Here is a 17,796-nt window from a genome sequence, read left to right on the forward strand (position 1 = left end):
AATTCTGCTTTAGTTTTTATAATTTGCTTTCTTCTGGTGCCTGTGAGTTTCTTTTGTTGCTCTCTTCCTATTTGTTCAAGTTGTAGGGATAATTCTTTGATTTTGGCCCTTTCTTCTTTTTGGATGTGTGCATTTATTGATATAAACTGCGCTCTGACCAGGGCTTTTTACTGTGTCCCGAAATTTCTGATAGGAAGTGTTTTCATTCTCAATGGATTGTATGAATTTCTCTATTCCATCCTGAATGTCTTCTATAGTCCAGTCTTTTTTGAGCAGGGTATTGTTCAGTTTCCAAGTGCTTGATTTCTTTTCCCTGCTTTTTCTGTTATTGATTTCTACTTCTATGGCCTTATGGTTAGAGAAGATGCTTTGTGATATTTCAGTGTTTTGGATTCTGCTAAGGCTTGCTTTATGACCTAATATCTGGTCTATTCTAGAGAATGTTCCATGTGCACTAGAAAAGAAAGTATACTTGGTTGCTGTTGGGTGGAGCGTTCTGTATATGTCTATGAGGTCAAGTTGGTTGATTGTGACATTTAGATCTTCTGTGTCTTTATTAAGCTTCTTTCTGGATGTCCTATCCACTGAAAGTGGTGTGTTGAAGTCTCCTGCTATTATTGTGGAGCTGTCTATCTCACTTTTCGATGCTGATAGAGTTTGTTTTATGTATCTTGCAGCCCTGTGATTGGGTGCATAAATATTTAATATGGTTATATCTTCTTGGTGTATTGTCCCTTTAATCATAATAGACTTTAAAGTCTATTTTGTCAGAAATTATTATTGCCACTCCTGCTCTTTTTTGATTGTTTGCTTGATATATATATTTTTTCCATCCTTTGAGGTTTAGTTCGTGTCTCTAAGTCTAAGGTACATCTCTTAAGGGCAGCATATAGATGGATCATATTTTTCATCCATTCTGCCACTCTCTGTCTATTTATTGGTGCATTTACTCCTTTTACATTCAGTGTAATTATGGGTAGGTATGAATTTAGTGCTATCATTTTTGTTTCTTTTTTTTGTGTGTTGTTGACAGTTTCCTTTTCCCAGTTAATTTTTTGTGCTGAGTAGATTATCTTTATATACTATCTTTTTCTCATATTCCTTGTTGTTGATTTTGTTTCCACTGAGCCTCTATTTTTTTTTCCTTGTATTTTATTTTCATGTGTAGGATAGCTTGTCTCTTTTGTGGTTACCTTATTATTTACCCGTATTTTCCTAAATTTAAACCTAACTTTTATTTCTTTGTACCCCTTGTCTTCCTCTGCATATTTAGGACCTATGACTGCATTTCTTAGGCCCTCTTTATTGTTTTAATGTTGTCTTCTTTTTACATAAGAACATCGCTGTTTCCCTGTTGTGTTTTTTTACCTGATTTATTTTTGTGATTTCCCTGTCCGGGTTGACATCTGATTGCTCTGTCCGATGTCCTAGTCTTGGGTTAATACCTGATATTATTGAGCTTCTAACCAAAGAACTCCCTTTAGAATTTCTTGTAGTTTTGGTTTGGTTTTTATGAATTCCCTAAACTTCTGTTTATCTGGAAATGTCCTAATTTCACCTTCAGATTTGAGAGGCAGTTTTGCTGGATATGTGATTTTTGGCTGGCAATTTTTTTCCTTCAATTTTTTATGTAAGTCATCCCTTTGCCTTCTTGCTTGCATGGTTTCTGCCAAGTAGCCTGAGCTTATTCTTATTGACTCTCCTCTGTAGGTGACTTTTCGTTTATCCCTAGCTGCTCTTAAAACTCTCTGTTTATGGTTATTTTTGGCAAGTTTGATTATAATATGTCCTGGTGACTTTCTTTTAAAATCTACCTTATGTGGAGTGCTATGAGCATCTTTGATAAGTATTTTTTCATGTTTCACGATATCAGGGAAGTTTTCTGCCAACAAATTTGCAACAATTCTCTCTGTATTTTCTGTTATCTGTCCCTGTTCTGGCACTCTGATCACTTGTAGGTTATTTCTCATGATAGAGTCCCAAATGATTCTTAAGTTTTTGTCATTCGTTTAATTCTTTTATCTGATTTTCTTCAAATAGATTAGTGCCAAGTGTTTTATCTTCAAGTTCAGATATTCTGCCTTCTACTTGCTCAATTCTACTCCTCTGCCTTTCTATTGAGTTGTCTACTTCTGTAATTTTATTGTTAATCTTCTGAATTTCTGATTGCTGTCTATGGATTTTTCCAGCTTGTTAAATTTTTCATTATGTTCCTGAATAATCTTTTTAATTTCAACTGCTTTATCTGTGTGTTCCTTGGCTTGTTCTGCATATTTTCTGATTTCCTTCCTGATGTCTTGAAGGGTTCTGTATAGTAATCTTTTGTATTCTGCCTCTGGTAATTCCAGGGAGGCACTTTCATCTGAAAGACCCCTTGATTCTTTGTTCTGAGAGTTTGTTCAGGCGATCATGGTCTGTTTCATTATTTGTGTTGATACTGACTGTTGTCTCCAAGCCATCTTTAAGTTATTGTATTAGTTTATTTTACGTTTGCTTACTGTGTCATAGCTTCTTGCTTTATTTTGTTTTGATATGCCAAAATGGGTTGCTTGAGTGAGCTAGCTTGATTATTTTTGTCTTTGGAGCTCTGACGTCCAGCCCCCAGATGGCTAGAGCTTTATCAGGTATATCAGTCTAGGAGTCCATTCACTTTTTTGGTATGAATTCAGCTCAGGTGTCCAGGTAGCTGATCATCAAGTGTGTGGTACAGGCTCTGTACGGCAGTCTTAGAGGGTCAGGGGTGATTGGTGTAGGTATCTGCATCTGGATACAGCACAGGGTCACACTCTGAACAAAGCAGGGGGCTGAGATTCATCCCGCAAATGTGTCTGAGGAAAGAGTGTCCCTATTCCCTAGAGCATACATGTGGGTGGATTCTGGAGATGGACCATGGGCAGCCAATGTTTTTGGTTGTAAGGATACCATTTATCCTTGGACCCCTGTTGTGGGTGGCTGGGTGACCTCACTGGACCCACCAGTCCTTAAGCCCCTGATGTGAGTAGGTGAGAACCCTGTTTAATAGGCAAAGCAATGTCAAACATCAAGCACCCACCTCTCCACCGCACAGCTGAAACAGTTGTAGTCTGCCAACAAGGGCCTATTCTCCTGAAATAGGCCTACACAGGTCCATGCAAAGGGGAAAGTTACTCAAAATCCACGGGCCATTTATGCCTGGACAGGAGCCGCTTCTGTCCTGAGCTCCCCCCATTAGTGGAGCTGGCAAATTATCTTTTCCCCCAAATGAGAATATTTTCTTTTCCAGGGCCTGAAGAATGGCTCTAGGTGCTCAACAGGGTCTATCTTAGGCCCAGGGAAATTAATAGTCACTGAAGCCAGCTTGGGAGTGGACTGCGTGGTAAAATATACAGAAGTACTTAGCTTTTGCCAAGAGCACCATTCTCCTCTGGTTCCAGGGGTGTGAGTAGGCTCCGTGGCTGGCTACTTCTCCCTGAGGAAACTGTGGCCGAAAGCTAGTATCAGCCCACCACAGCCACCCCAAGGAATGGTACCAGAGGGCTCCCAGCGATTCAGGTCCAGTAATTCCTCTCTAATTCTGAACCATCTCTTTCTCCCCCTGACCCTCAGTTCGTTTTCGAAGCTTGCCTTTGATGTTCAGGGATCCTAGCTAGTAATAAATATACTTGTTTCACTTCTTTTTTCAGGTGTTTGTTGTAAAAGCACTCTCCGGAAGTGTCTGCCTATTCCATCCTCTTGGCCCTGCCTCTCCGCTGTGTATATTTTCAAAAAAAAAAAGAAAATTATTTTTTTAAATGTTCCATCAAAACAACAACAACAAAAAAAACTTACACCATATGAAAACCTTGATTTACTTAAAGAGTGAAGAGTGCCACAAATGTTAATATATACATACATGCCAATAACTAGGGGTGATTGCTGTTGGTGGTGGTGTTAATTGCCATCAGGTTGGACCTTGACTCTTGGAGACCACTGCACAAAGGGATCAGACCATTGTGATCCATTCAGGTTTCCTTGGCAGATTTTTTCCAGAAGATCACCAGGTCTTTCTTCTGAGGATGATTGACAAGGCTGAAATATATCAACATACCATTCCAAACAAACTGGCATTGTTTGGGCACCATAAACAAATATGTATGTTGATTAATACAGTGTTTTTAAATAATCATAGAGGGAAAACATGACTCCTGAGAAACTGAAATAGCTATTTTTGCATGTTTAATTGTTACTTTCAAGGATTGTTTTACAGTATTGGATGAATGCATCTGTTGAAGTTTAAAAAAAAAAAAAAAAGAATAGTGCTCAAAAATTCTCTTTAATATACAAGACTTCTGGTCAGTGCAAATAGTTAATATGCTAAGCTATTAACTGCAAGATTGGAGATTCAAGTCCATGCAGAGTCACATGGGAAGAAAGGCCTGGAAATCTGCTTTCAAAAAATCAAACACTGAAAACCCTAGTTCTGCTCTGACACACATGTGGTCACCAAAAGTCAAAGTGATGGATAGAAGAATTTTTTTGCTACCTAAGCATATATGTTCCCTCTCTTTTGACTCAAATACCAAACTCTGGTTAGATTTCAGACAGGATGTAACTCAGTGAGGTTTTTTATTTAGACATTATTACTGCATGGCATAAATAAATCTAAACCAAACCAACTGCTATTGAGTTGATTCAAACAAAGAGCGACCATATAGGACAGGATACGGTTTCCAAGGAGCAGCTGGTGGATTCCAACTGGTGACCTTTTGGTTAGCAGCTGAACTCTTATACCCTGAACTACAGGGCTCCAAATGTTGTTGTTGTTGTTGTTGGGTGCTATTGAGTCAGTTCCGACTCATAGCAACCCTATGCACAACAGAACGAAACACTCCCCGATCCTGTGCCATCCTTACAATCGTTGCTATGCTTGAGCTCATTGTTGCAGCCACTGTGTCAATCCTCGTCTTTTCTGCTAACCATGTACTCTGCCAAGCATAATGTCCTTCTCCAAGGACAGATCCCTCCTGACAACATGTCCAAAGTATGTAAGATGCAGTCTCGCCATTCCTGCCTCTAAGGAGTATTCTGGCCGCACTTCTTGAAGACAGATTTGTTTGTTCTTTTGGCAGTCCATGGTATATTCAATGTTCTTCACCAACACCACAGTTTAAAGGCGTCAACTCTTCTTCGGTCTTCCTTATTCATTGTCCAGCTTTCACATGCATACGATGTGCTTGGGTCAGGCACACCTTAGTCTTCAGGGTGACATCTTTGCTCTTCAACACTTTGAAGAGGTCCTTTGCAGCAGATTTGCCCAATGCAATGTGTCTTTTGATATCTTGACTGCTGCTTCCATGGCTGTTGATAGTGGATCCAAGTAAAACGAAATCCTTCACAACTTCTATCTTTTCTCCACTTATCATGATGTTGCTCACTGGTCCGATTTTTGTTTTCTTTATGTTGAGGTGCAATCCATACTGAAGGCTGTGGGCTTTGATCTTCATTAGTAAGTGCTTTAAGTCCTCTTCACTTTCAGCAAGCAAGGTTGTGTCATCTGCATAACGCAGGTTGTTAATGAGTCTTCCTCCAATCCTAATACCCCATACTTCTTCATATAGTCCAGCTTCTTGGATTATTTGCTCAGCATACAGATTAAATAGGTATGGTGAAAGAATAAAACCCAGACGCACACCTTTCCTGACTGTAAACCAATCAGTATTCCCTTGTTCTCTCCGAACAACTGCCTCTTGATCTATGTAAAGGTTCCTCATGAGAACAATTAAGAGTTCTGGAACTCCCATTCTTCACAGTGTTATCCATAATTTGTTATGACCTACACAATTGAATGCCTTTGCCCAGTCAATGAAACACAGGGAAACATCCTTCTGGTATTCTCGGCTATCATCCAGGATCCATCTGTCATCAGCGATGATATACCTGGTTCCACGTCCTCTTTTGAAACTGGCCTGAATTTCTGGCAGTTCCCTGTGGATATACTGCTGCAGCCCTTTTTGAATGATCTTCAGGCAAAATATGGCTTGCCCGTGATATTAATGATATTGTTCTATAATTTCCACATTCAGTTGGATCACCTTTCTTGGGAATAGGCATAAACATGGATCTCTTCCAGTCAGATGGCCAGGAAGCTGTCTTCCATATTTTTTGGCATAGACAAGTGAGCACCTCCAGCGATGCATCTGTTTGTTGAAACATCTCAATTGATGTTCCATTAATTCCTGGAGCCTTGTTTTTCACCAATGCCTTCAGAGCAGCTTGGACTTTTTCCTTCAGTACCATCAGTTCCTGACCATATGTCACCTCTTGAAATGGTTGAATATCGACCAATTCTTTTTGGTATAATGACTCTGTGTATTTGTTCCATCTTCTTTTGATGCTTCCTGCTCCATTTAATATTTTCCCCCATGGAATCCTTCACTATTGCAACTCGAGGCTTGAATTTTTTCTTCAGTTGTTTCAGCTTGAGAAATGGCTAGTGTGTTCTTCCCTTTTGGTTTTCCATCTCCAGCTCTTTGTACATGTCATTTTAATACTTTGTCTTCTCGAGAGGCCCTTTGAAATCTTCTGTTCAGTTCTTTTACTTCATGAATTCTTCCTTTTGCTTTAGCTGCTTGACCCTCAAGAGCAAGTTTCAGAGTCTCCTCTGACATCCATCTTGGTCTTTTCTTTCTTTCCTGTCTTTTCAGTGACCCCTTGCTTTCTTCATGGATGATGTCCTTGATGTCATTCTACAACTTGTCTGGTCTGTGGTCACTAGTGTTCAATGCGTCAAATCTGTTCTTGAGATGGTGTCTAAATTCAGGTGGAATATACTCAAGGTTATATTTTGGCTCTCGTGGACTTGCTCTGATTTTCCTCAGTTTCAGCTTGAACTTGCATATGAGCAATTCATGGTCTGTTCCACAGTTGGCCCCTGGCCTTGTTCTGACTGATGATATTGAGCTTTTCCATTCTCTCTTCCCACAGATGTAGTCAATTTCATTTCTGTGTGTTCCGTTTGGCGAGGGCCATGTGTGCAGTCGCCGTTTATGTTGGTGAAAGAAGGCATTTGCAACGTAGAAGTCATTGGTCTTGCAAAATTCTATCCTTCAATCTCCGGCATTGTTTCTATCACCAAGACCATATTTTCCAAGTACTGAGCCTTCTTCTTTGTTTCCAACTTTCGCATTCCAATCACCAGTAATTATCAATGCATCTTGATTGCATGTTCGATCAATTTCAAACTGCAGCTGCACCAAATAGGCAGTACTAAATTCTATTTCCCCTTTTTTTCTCTTGAAATGTACTCAGAGTTATAAAAAAAAAAAAAAGCCATGAAAGGAACTATTCTCTCAGGTTCATATAGTTTTAAAAACCTCTTGAATTCATGACCCTGAAACCTCACATCATCAGCTCCTTGTTTGCTCTGTATTGTGGATTAATGGGTAATAGGTATACCTGCAGGTTAATGAGAGAACATAGGAAACGGAACTGTTGCTAAAGTGTGATAAATTGAATAAAATTACCCAGACTACAAAAACAACTGATAAATATCATAAAACTTTAAGCAGATCATCTAAGTAAATCCCAGAGACACATTTCCAGGTACTGCAAAATGTTAGAAAAAGAGTACATCAGCCCTTAATCTCACTATGTTTTTGAGACTTAAAGGCAGCAAGGTAGAAGAGAAAATTTTCCTGAGTAGTAAGTATTCAACTTCTTGGGATTATAGTAACATTTCCCTCTATGTCTCATTGTGAAATAGGAAAAGGGTGCTTATCTCCAATAAAAGTCAAGCCATGGAAGGCATGCCAAGATAACCGTTTGGAGATACTGGGGATATTTGCAAAAAGGGGACAATGAAGTATTATTAACCAGCTGAAGGCTTGCTCATTAACAGAAAATCAGGCTTAAATGCAGTAGATTAATGTGAAAGAGCACTTGTTAATGAGGCAGGGCATAATCTACAGGACTACGTTGTATTTTGAGTCAATCTCTTTTGTGATATAGAAGAGAGGAGGGGGGCCTCATTAACACCAAGGAAGAAGAGCCAGGAGCTGAGCTCATGCTTTGGACCCAGAGTGTCTGCTCTGAGAGGTCCTAGAGCAGGGGAAGATTGATGACAAGGACCTTCCCCTGGAGTGGACATAGAGAGAAAGACTTCCCCTGGAGCTGGCACCTGAATTCAGAATTCTAGCCTACATGGTGAGAGAATGAATTTCTGTTTGTTAAAGCCATCCAATTGTGGTATTTCTGTAATAGAGGCACTGGATAACTAAGGCACTCTATTCATGAAATACTACATTTATGATCATGTGTTTTCTAACCAAATATGATATCACCAAAAAAAACCTAGTGCTGTCGAGTCGATTTTGACTCATACCGACCGTATAGGACAGAGTAGAACTGCCACATAGAGTTTGCAAGGAGCACCTGGTGGAATTCAAACTGCTGACCCTTTGATTAGCAGCTCATCAAGAAAAAGTATATTAAAAAACAAGAATATGGCCTTTCTTCAAATGAAACACAGTGAAAAGGGTTGTAGCAATAGATATTACAGAAAGTTTAAGGGTGAAAAAATACTGATCTTACATGGATTCTTCAAAATAATAAAAAGTAAAATAATTTACACACTTCTCGGCTAATACTAGAAAATTCGTTTCGCCTTAACACCAAAAGCTGTGAAGGACCGTACAAAGAAGAAAGTATTGAAGGCAATCTTGCACTTTAGCACATATGAGCAGAAGAAAGGAGGCTGTCCAGAAATGACAGCATAGATAAAAAAATAATAATTTTATTTCAGCTAGGTGGGCAGTAATAAGCTTTAACAAAATGTCAAACATGTCCTGAAATCAGGCAATTTTTTTTCCAGTTCATGGGACCCAAAACTTTCCATTGGTTCATATTTCCAAGAGTAGTTCATAGAATACCTGAAAAAAGAAAACTAGAAAGAGAAAGAATGGAAACACAGACCAAGTTGCATTAGGAGAACATCAAGTCTAGAATTTAAATACTGATAGTTCTCTTAAATATTGGGGAAAGGAACAAGTTTAGTGTGAAAGAAAAGACAGGATTTCTGTACTTAAATAAATTTTTGTTCAGAACCTACAACCCCACCATGAGACATCTGACTGACCAACTTTCTGCTTCCCACTTTGCTCCTCTGTAAAGTTAGGATGATTATTTTTTACACTATATGAGATTTACGTCAAAGATAGATAAAATGTGTTAAGTGCCAAGCACAGCATCTAATTCAGGGAAATATAAAGATTCGACAAAGAAGACGAAATGGAATTCACATGGCATCAGACCACCTGCAGTGTCTGTGAGGACACGGTTCCCACTGCTACCTATGCTGTTGCATTGTTGATTCCACTGTTGATTCATTAGTAACATTTTCAATTGGGTCACCAAGGACTATTTTGTTGTTCAACTCAGATGTTCCCCGTGAACTGGGAGCAAACGAAACACATAAAAGTTGCTACTGTAGAATATACAGGTAAACCTGTCTCCCTGCCCCAGGAGATCAAATGCACCTCTCTGCCAAACCCAGGAAGAAAAGGTCTTTTTACTCTGCACCACTCTTTTGTTCCTTTTGAACCGAGTACTGGGAAATCAGGAATCAGGTGCCATTTTAGATGTGACGAGGGAAGAGGAGCCTGAAACTGGTCACAATGTATTAGGACAATGAAATCTAGGTAAACACTGTCTGATGTAAGACTTACTTGAGAGAGAGAGAGTGTATGTGTGTGTGTGTGTGTGTACATGTGTCACATGTATTGAAAGAGGTCAAGGCAGCAGTGAAGCGAGGTGAAATGTGAGTTGGGGACTGAACAAACTCAAAGCTCCTCACCAGCATCATACTCTTCAAATTTTGGTTCCATCAAGGACCCCTGATGAAGCACTGTCAGAAAAGTAAGTATGCAATTCTCATGACATGTTTTTCCATGTTCTTTAAACAGGGAGGGTAAGAAATGTGGAATTTAGTTAATTACAATTGTTACTGCAAAAATGGAGTCAACAGTTATTTTCAACTTCTTGTTTTTCTGAATAAACCTGATATTACAATTTTCCTGCCATCATCACTTTATCCTTTGAAAGGGCCACACATAAATATCAGTTGAGGAGAATTTAATATTTAAGAGGCAAAATATGAAAGACAGAGGCAAAGACACTTCTTCCCAATAATATTCTCTATTGTTGTTTTGGTTAGGTGTCTACCATCTGATTTCCAACTCATAGCAATACCATGTGAAGGAGCAGAGCTGCCTAATGAGGTTTCTTAGGCAGTAATCTTTATGGATGCTGAACACCAGGGTTTTTCCCATGATGCTCCTGACCGGGTTCCAGTCATCATCATTTCAGTTAGCACCCAAGTGCTTAACCATTGCACCACCAGGGCTCCATTAAAAATATCTTCTAGTGTTACAGAAATCAAATAATACAAATTACATTACAGAGAATCTGGCCTTGTTATGGACCTGTTATTTTAATACCTTCTTCCACTTTGGGTAGCTAACCAATAGGTCAGCACTTTAAATTCACCATCTGCTCGTAGGAAATCCAATGGGGTGGTTCTACTCTGTCCTATAGAATTGCTGTGAGTTAGAATCAGAATCGACTCCATGGCAAGGGGTTTGATTTGGCCACTTTGGGAATGGAGGGTGGTGGCATTCATTTCTAGAATTTCAAATGTTCCAGACCATAGCATGCCGTCTTCCAGATGAAGACTGAATGAGGCTTGTCCCAGACACACGTAAGATCAAGGTGCCTGAAATAAATAAAAGAACTCATTAAATAGGAAATCAGTACAAGAGAAAAACTGAACTCAATCACCCTTACAGTTCCCAAAGTGAAAGGGACAGGAGGTAGTTTTGCATAAGTTAAGTCTTCAAGGGCTGCTTAAAGAAAAACACTACCTATGGGAAGATAGTAAAATGTATTGCTTACTTAATGAAATTGTTGTTTCAAATCTGACCCAATTTTAAAAAAGAAAAAAATGTGACTTTCTATGCTCACAGCAACCTCTGCTATTTAAACCAAAGGAGACCATGATATGGATGTAGGTACACAAAGCAGCCTTAGACCTAAATGCTCTGCCACTACAAGTTTAGCTTGTTTTTAGAAGTAAAGTGGACTGAAAAACTTCTGTAATTAAGAGAAGACTATATTGTTAGTTGTTTAACACATTAAATTAAAGGACCCACAAATGCTCACGTCGTTTATTTCACAAGTCATTTCCCTCAAAATTAGAGAATAAAACCAGATCAAACCTATTGCCATTAAGTCGATTCCGACTCAAAGTGATGCTGTAGGACAGAGTAGAACTGCCCCATAGAGTTTCCAAGGAGCACCTGGTGGATTTGAACTGCCGACCTTTTGGTTGCCAGCTGTAGCACTTAACCACTATACCACCGGGGTTTCCCAAATTAGATGAGAGGAGTTTTAAAACTGGTAACAGGCAATAACATTAAAGCCTAAGAACTTTATAGCAGAGGGAAGGTTGAAGTAAGAACATGAATACCCAATATAAGGATAGAATGTACAACTGTTAACACAATCAGCTGCTAAACAAAAGGCTGGCAGTTTGATTCCTCCAAGAGGCTCCTTAGAAGAAAAGCCTAGCAATCTACTTCCAAAAATTCAACCATTGAAAACTCTATGGAGCACAATTCAAATTAGACACAAATGCAGTCACAATGTGTCAAAATTGACTCAATAGCAATGGGTACTGGTAACATGATAGGAGGGAAAGAAGAAAGGAAAGAGAATTGGGTGTGTGAAATGAACATGACCTATCACTCAGTCCTGCCTATGAAAATCTTCGCTCTGCAGCTTCCTAGTGCTTGGCAAGATACCACCTCTCCACTAAACCATTTCTACCATGATCTGAAGTGGGTTTCCTGGACATAAACATGTCTATGAACCCTGAAGAATACAACTTGCTAACTCAGCTGTTAGTGAGTGCTGATGTTACCAACTCTAAATCCTCCCCCCACCCAAAAAAAAAAAAAAAACACACTGTCATTGCATCAAATCCGACACATAGCCACCCCGTGGGACAGAGTAGACCTGCTCCTTAGGGTTTCCAAGGCTGGAAATATCTACGCAAGCAGACTGCCACAACTTTCTTCCACCGAGTGGCTGGTAGCTTTGAACCGATGAACTTTTGGTTAGCAGCCAAGTGCTTTATCCACTGCGCCACCAGGGCTCCCACATAATAGCCTACAGCAACTGAGTGAAGATAGTAAAATACAAATCACCACTAAGAGAGATTGCCAAGGAAAAGGCATGGAGTAGTTATTGCCATAAAACCAAAGTTGCATTTTCACCGTTATCTCATCTTACTACATCCCTAAGCACGCACTAAAATGAAATATTATCTCCCATCAAAAGACGGAAAGCTCCTTTGGAGACACACTTATTCATGGTTAGTTCTTCAGACTCTGATATTAAATATTTATCTGAATAAGTGAATTTTTATTATTTACTTGAGCAGCAGAAAAGAAGACAAAACTACTTAATGCATTTTTAATTCTCAATTGGGAGCACACACATTGGGTAGTATTGGGCACATAGGGTTTCCCTACAAAATTGCTCAATTTATAATTAATTCCACAAATAAAACACAAAGACATCTTAAGAACCAATATATTATTTTCAGGTAACTGTAACCCGAGAGACAATGCATTTACCAGCTCTTCTTTTGCAGAATGGATACTCGAAGCACCTGTTTCCAACTTGAATCGCACCAAAGGCGAGTTTTGATTTGAAGGAGAAGAGATCTCCCTGAGCCATCCTCCCCCACAACTAATAGGATTCCTGAAAAAAAACGTGTGCAGGGAGGCATGAAACTCCTGGGAGGACTTGAAAATGGTAACATTCAAGGAAAATGTGAGTTTTACAAAATTTCTTTATAAAAATTAGTCCATTTAGCCAATTTATTAATGGATGATGCTTGAGCAAGTTACATTTCTGAAGAACGTAGAGAATATAAGCAGCGAGGTTGAGGGCTGGTGGGAAATTAGTGGGAAGAGGCAATTTGAAGGGAGGACCAGCAGCAATTGTTGAAAGGAGAGGTCACTAAGATATTCAGAGACAGATTCTGAAGACTGAGTGCTGCTCAGAAGAGCAGGGAGGTTGATCTCACTGGCAGGGAGAGCAAGTACCACAGACCATTCCTTCTGGGATCTGGCCACGCCCCCAAACGTTATGACAGGCTTCCTCAGGTTTCTTCTCAGGACCCAGGAAGATGGTTCTTGTAACTCTTCAGGAAACCCTCTACCTAAAAAACACTTTTACTGGTTTAAAAGTGCTTTCATGTACTTAAAAGCAGAAAATACACAATAAAGATACACCTTTGTATTTTAAACTTTTTGTTCCTAATTCGGGATCCTTGTAAGTGCAAAGCTATTATTCAGCCCTTTGCATTTATTTTATTTCAAAATACAGCCAGAGACCAGAATGAAATACTCCTTGACAAATTCTTCTCTGTTACAAAAGTGGAGCTGAAAAGAAGGCCGGGAAAAGCAAAGAAAAAGGAGGCAGAAGAAAAAAACGTCTGGAATAATGGAATAACCTGTAACATTGATCAGACCTATGTCTCGAGACAATGATAATGAGAAACACCATATGAAATGAGATACATGATTGCTGCTGCGTGTTTTCATTTGATATCTGTATAAATATCATTTCTAATAAGGGGGTTATAGGTCTTTGATCCATATTTAAATATTTCCAGTAAAATTCTCCAACCAGATGCCAAATGCATTACATTAATACTGATTGCATCTTTCGTTCATGCTCCATGCTGACGTCTTATGTTGCTTGTGCCTTCAAGTCCAATCATTTTTGACTAGACACAGGAGGTAATGACAAATCACACAGTGATAACAACATTCATCCTGCTGGGGATGACGGAGGACCCAAAATTACAAATCCTACTTTTGGTATTTTTATTTCTCACCTACTTTTTGTGTGTGGCTGGGAACATGGCTATTATCACTCTCACACTTTTGGATTCCCATCTTCAAACTCCCATGTATTTTTTTCTCCGAAATTTCTCTTTCTTAGAAGTCTCATTCACCTCTGTCTGTATTCCCAGATTCCTGTACAGCCTGACAACTGGAGAGAAAACTTGTACCTATCATGCTTGTTTCACACAATTGTTTTTTGGTATCCTCTTTGGAGCAACTGAATTTTTTCTCCTTGCTGCCATGTCCTATGATCGCTACGTGGCTATCTGTAAGCCCTTACATTACACAACCATCTTGAACAACAAGTTCTGCACTACACTCCTTCTCTGCTGTTGGGGTGCTGGCCTGTTGATTATTGTCCCCCCTCTTTGCATGGGTCTCCAGCTGGAATTCTGTGACTCAAATCTCATTGATAGTTTCGCTTGTGACGCATATCCTATCCTACAGATCACCTGTTCAGACACAGAACTTATAGAAAAGGTTGTTTTGGCTTTTGCTGTGCTAACACTGATTACTACCCTACTGGGTGTGCTTCTCTCCTACACGTACATCATCAGCACCATTCTAAAATTCCCTTCTACCCAACAAAGGATAAAGGCCTTTTCCACCTGTTCTTCTCACATAATTGTGGTTTCCATGAGCTATGGCAGTTCCATCTTCGCCTACATTAAACCTTCAGGAAAGGAAGGAGTAGCCCTTAATAAGGTGGTGGCACTGCTCTTTACTTCAGTTGCCCCTATGCTTAACCCTTTCATTTATACACTACGAAACAAGCAGGTAAAGGAAGCCTTCAAAGACACCGTAAAAAGGATTGCATTTCTCATAAAGAAGTAAGAGATTGTGGATGTTTTCAGGGTAAGTTTTGTTTAAATCTAGATATCCCATGAACCTTTTACACGAATTTGCCAAAGATAAACTTTCTATTCTGTAGATTAGTCAAACTACCTATCCCTGTGAACATTTTTGTCTCATAATTAGGAAAAAAAAAAATCAAGATACTCGGTTCTCTTTCATATCTATTCGCTTTTGTTTTACCATTAATGCATTCATCTAAGACTAGATTCGCAAGGTACCTAATATTGTAAAACGGAAATCAAATAAATAAAATCCAATTCTGTGGCCATATGGCCTGCTTGTGATGTGGATTTTAAAAGCCCAGGGAACGTTTTCCATTTGAGAACACTTCAATGTCCAACTTCCAATTTTTCAAGAGTAATTAAAAATTATTTACTGAAGCTTAAAATATGATACAGGACAAAATTTTGTACTCCAAAGCTCTTCTTTCATTTTGAATTTTTCAAGGTATTTCTGGATTATTTTCTGGTCCATTATCAGGATTAATTAGAAGGAGTTAATGGGACAATCATAAAGATTGTGCAGAGAACTTTCATCTTTCTTTTAAACTAAGTTGTTCACAAAAATAGTTTCTACTGGCTTATGTGAAAATTATTTGGATTTAGTTCTTCCTGACATATAATAAAAGTAGAGAAAAGAAGGAACCCCTTTCAAGTGTTGGGTGTCTTCTGCTACACTGACAGTGTTTACAAGTCTCAAGGAGAAAAAGCCCTGAATTTGGAGACAAGATATCTGCACCTTGGTTGAATAACTTCTTCAACTACCCAGAATTCCTTTATACCTCGTGTAATGAAAATGTTCAGAGTCAAAAAGATTAATAAAAATAATAGGTATTGTTCCTAATTTGAGAAGAACATGTTAATGGGCATTTGGTTGGCTAGAGTAGGCTGACTTCTGGAAATCAATTCCAAGCAAAGTGTGAAAAAACTGAATGGACCTAAAGACGAAGGAGAGGAATAGATAATGAGGGAGAACACTACAAGCAACCTGGACCTACCCATTGCCGTGGAGTTGATTCTGACTCATAATGTTCCTATAGGACATGGTAGAACTACCCCATAGGGTTTCCAAGGAGCTGCTGGTGGATTTGAACTGCTGACGTTTTGGTTAGCAGCCAAACCCTTAACCACTGAACCACCAGCACCCAACTTAGACCTAATGACTATTAATTCTTTCTATAAGATACTAAAAGCCTCTGTCCACGTGCTTTCTTTCCGAAAATATTGTGTATATTTTAAATATGTATACAAATGTTATTTATGTTTAATGAATATCATCTCATGCTCAGATATAACTATTCAAAGTATGGCTAGTATTATGCTTAGTAGTATAGAAAATTCAAAGATGTAAATCTGCCTCATGATAACAACTTAATATACAAGAAGTACACCATGGAAAGTTAACAATACAAGAAATTTCACAAGGCAACAGATATTGAAGGGCCACATGTATGACACAGATCATGAGTGTTTTCAATAGAGAAAAAAGGTCTCTATGGTCGAGGGAAATAATGATATTTTTTATGGTATTTATTACATGCTGGACACTTTTCCAATATGCAAGACAATAATAGAATACAATAATAGAAACAATTAAAATCCTATGCATTGTATATTATTATTATCAAAATCAATATGTCATTATTAATAATTATACTGATTAAAAAAAAAAAAAACCCAATCCTACTTCAGCTCAGGAAGCTACCTAATGTTGAGGTGCTCGCTGAAGAACATCAACTTAATAAAGCCTATAACCTCTATTTGAATCACCTTAACTATTTTTGTCATTGGCATGGTGTTATGACTCGGATCAGGTCTGGATGAATCCTCACACTTGGTAAGGTTTCAAACAGAGACAGAGTAAGCCTAGGAATCCTGGCTTCCTCCCTTCTTGGAAGCCCTTGTCAGGTCAAATGTAAGTCCTATTCTCTTTCCTGTGCACCAGCTTTTTGGAGAGCAGAAGTTGCAGGCTTTGATTCTTTGAAAGTGTTAACCTGTTATCTGACTGAAGACACTGCCTCTATTTTCCCTTTGTCTTGCAGGGTTCTATGGCTTTTCAGGGCTTTCTGGGAGCAGAGAATTAGATGATGCTCCTAAGGCAGAACAAGGTCTTTTCCCCTTCTTCTACCTCAGACCTCTTTTATTATGGGCTAGGTGGAGTGACTTCAAAGAAGACAATTTTGAATTGCAGTGGTCGATGTGGGTTTCTTGGAACTCATGCATTTGCATAGCACCTTAGTACAAAAAGGAAACCCTGGTGGCATAGTGGTTAAGTGCTACGGCTGCAAACCAAAGGGTCAGCAGTTCGAATATGACAGGAACTCCTTGGAAACTCTATGGGGCAGTTCTACTCTGTCCTATGGGGTCGCAAAGAGTCAGAATCGACCCGACGGCACTGGGTTTGGTTTTTGGTTGGTTTAGTACAAAAACGAAATAAGATAGTTAACTTACAAAGGGTAGCTTCTTTAACTGGTACTAAGAAGTTTCGCAAGAGAAACAATTGAGAAAGATTCCAATCTATTGAAAAAAAATTTTTTTTTTTCTATTGAGGCCCCTTTAAAATAACTTTAGCCTTCTCCCTACCCAAAGACCTCTTCTGTCTGTCTAACTCAGTTCCTGTCCCTTATAACCTCACTCCCTCCTAACCTTCCTCCTCTCCTGCTCCCTGTGCTCTATTCTGCCTTCTTTTTCTTCCTCCTTCCTTTCCCAGTTCCCTCTAATCTTTAGACCTGGAACTTTTCTGGATATGCAAAAGTCATAGAAAGAGTCTTTTAAAGGCAATCCCTGAAGGTTTCCCCCTTTGTGCTGACTGGGGAATAATCCAATCCTGTCATCAAATGCACGATGAATCTGTCTTTAATTTCAGGGACCAATTAAAAATCAGTTTTAAGGAATATACAAGGCTGGGCATTAATGCTGACACCTCTACTGCAATCTGCCCTTTTTTGTTAATGCCCTGAAGCCTGAAATATCAGATGCTGTTCAGAAGCATAAAATGGGCTGGCAGACCA

The 17,796-nt window shown here is 39.0% G+C and overlaps 1 protein-coding gene across 1 annotated transcript; it reads left to right on the forward strand.

Annotated features, from left to right (window-relative positions):
- The first annotated feature begins 13,826 nt into the window (after positions 1–13,826).
- On the forward strand, positions 13,827–14,765 carry LOC126075591 (olfactory receptor 6C2-like). The gene has a single exon (XM_049883428.1). It carries the CDS (start codon positions 13,827–13,829, stop codon positions 14,763–14,765), a length of 939 nt encoding a protein of 312 aa, XP_049739385.1.
- The last annotated feature ends 3,031 nt before the right edge of the window (positions 14,766–17,796 follow it).

The sequence above is a fragment of the Elephas maximus genome, chromosome 4, assembly GCF_024166365.1.
Source record: "Elephas maximus indicus isolate mEleMax1 chromosome 4, mEleMax1 primary haplotype, whole genome shotgun sequence".
In the NCBI taxonomy this organism is placed as follows: Eukaryota; Metazoa; Chordata; class Mammalia; order Proboscidea; family Elephantidae; genus Elephas; species Elephas maximus.

Bases quoted from the DNA above. Each gene is read 5' to 3' on its own strand.
- LOC126075591 (XM_049883428.1), top strand. From the start codon at position 13,827: ATGACAAATCACACAGTGATAACAACATTCATCCTGCTGGGGATGACG.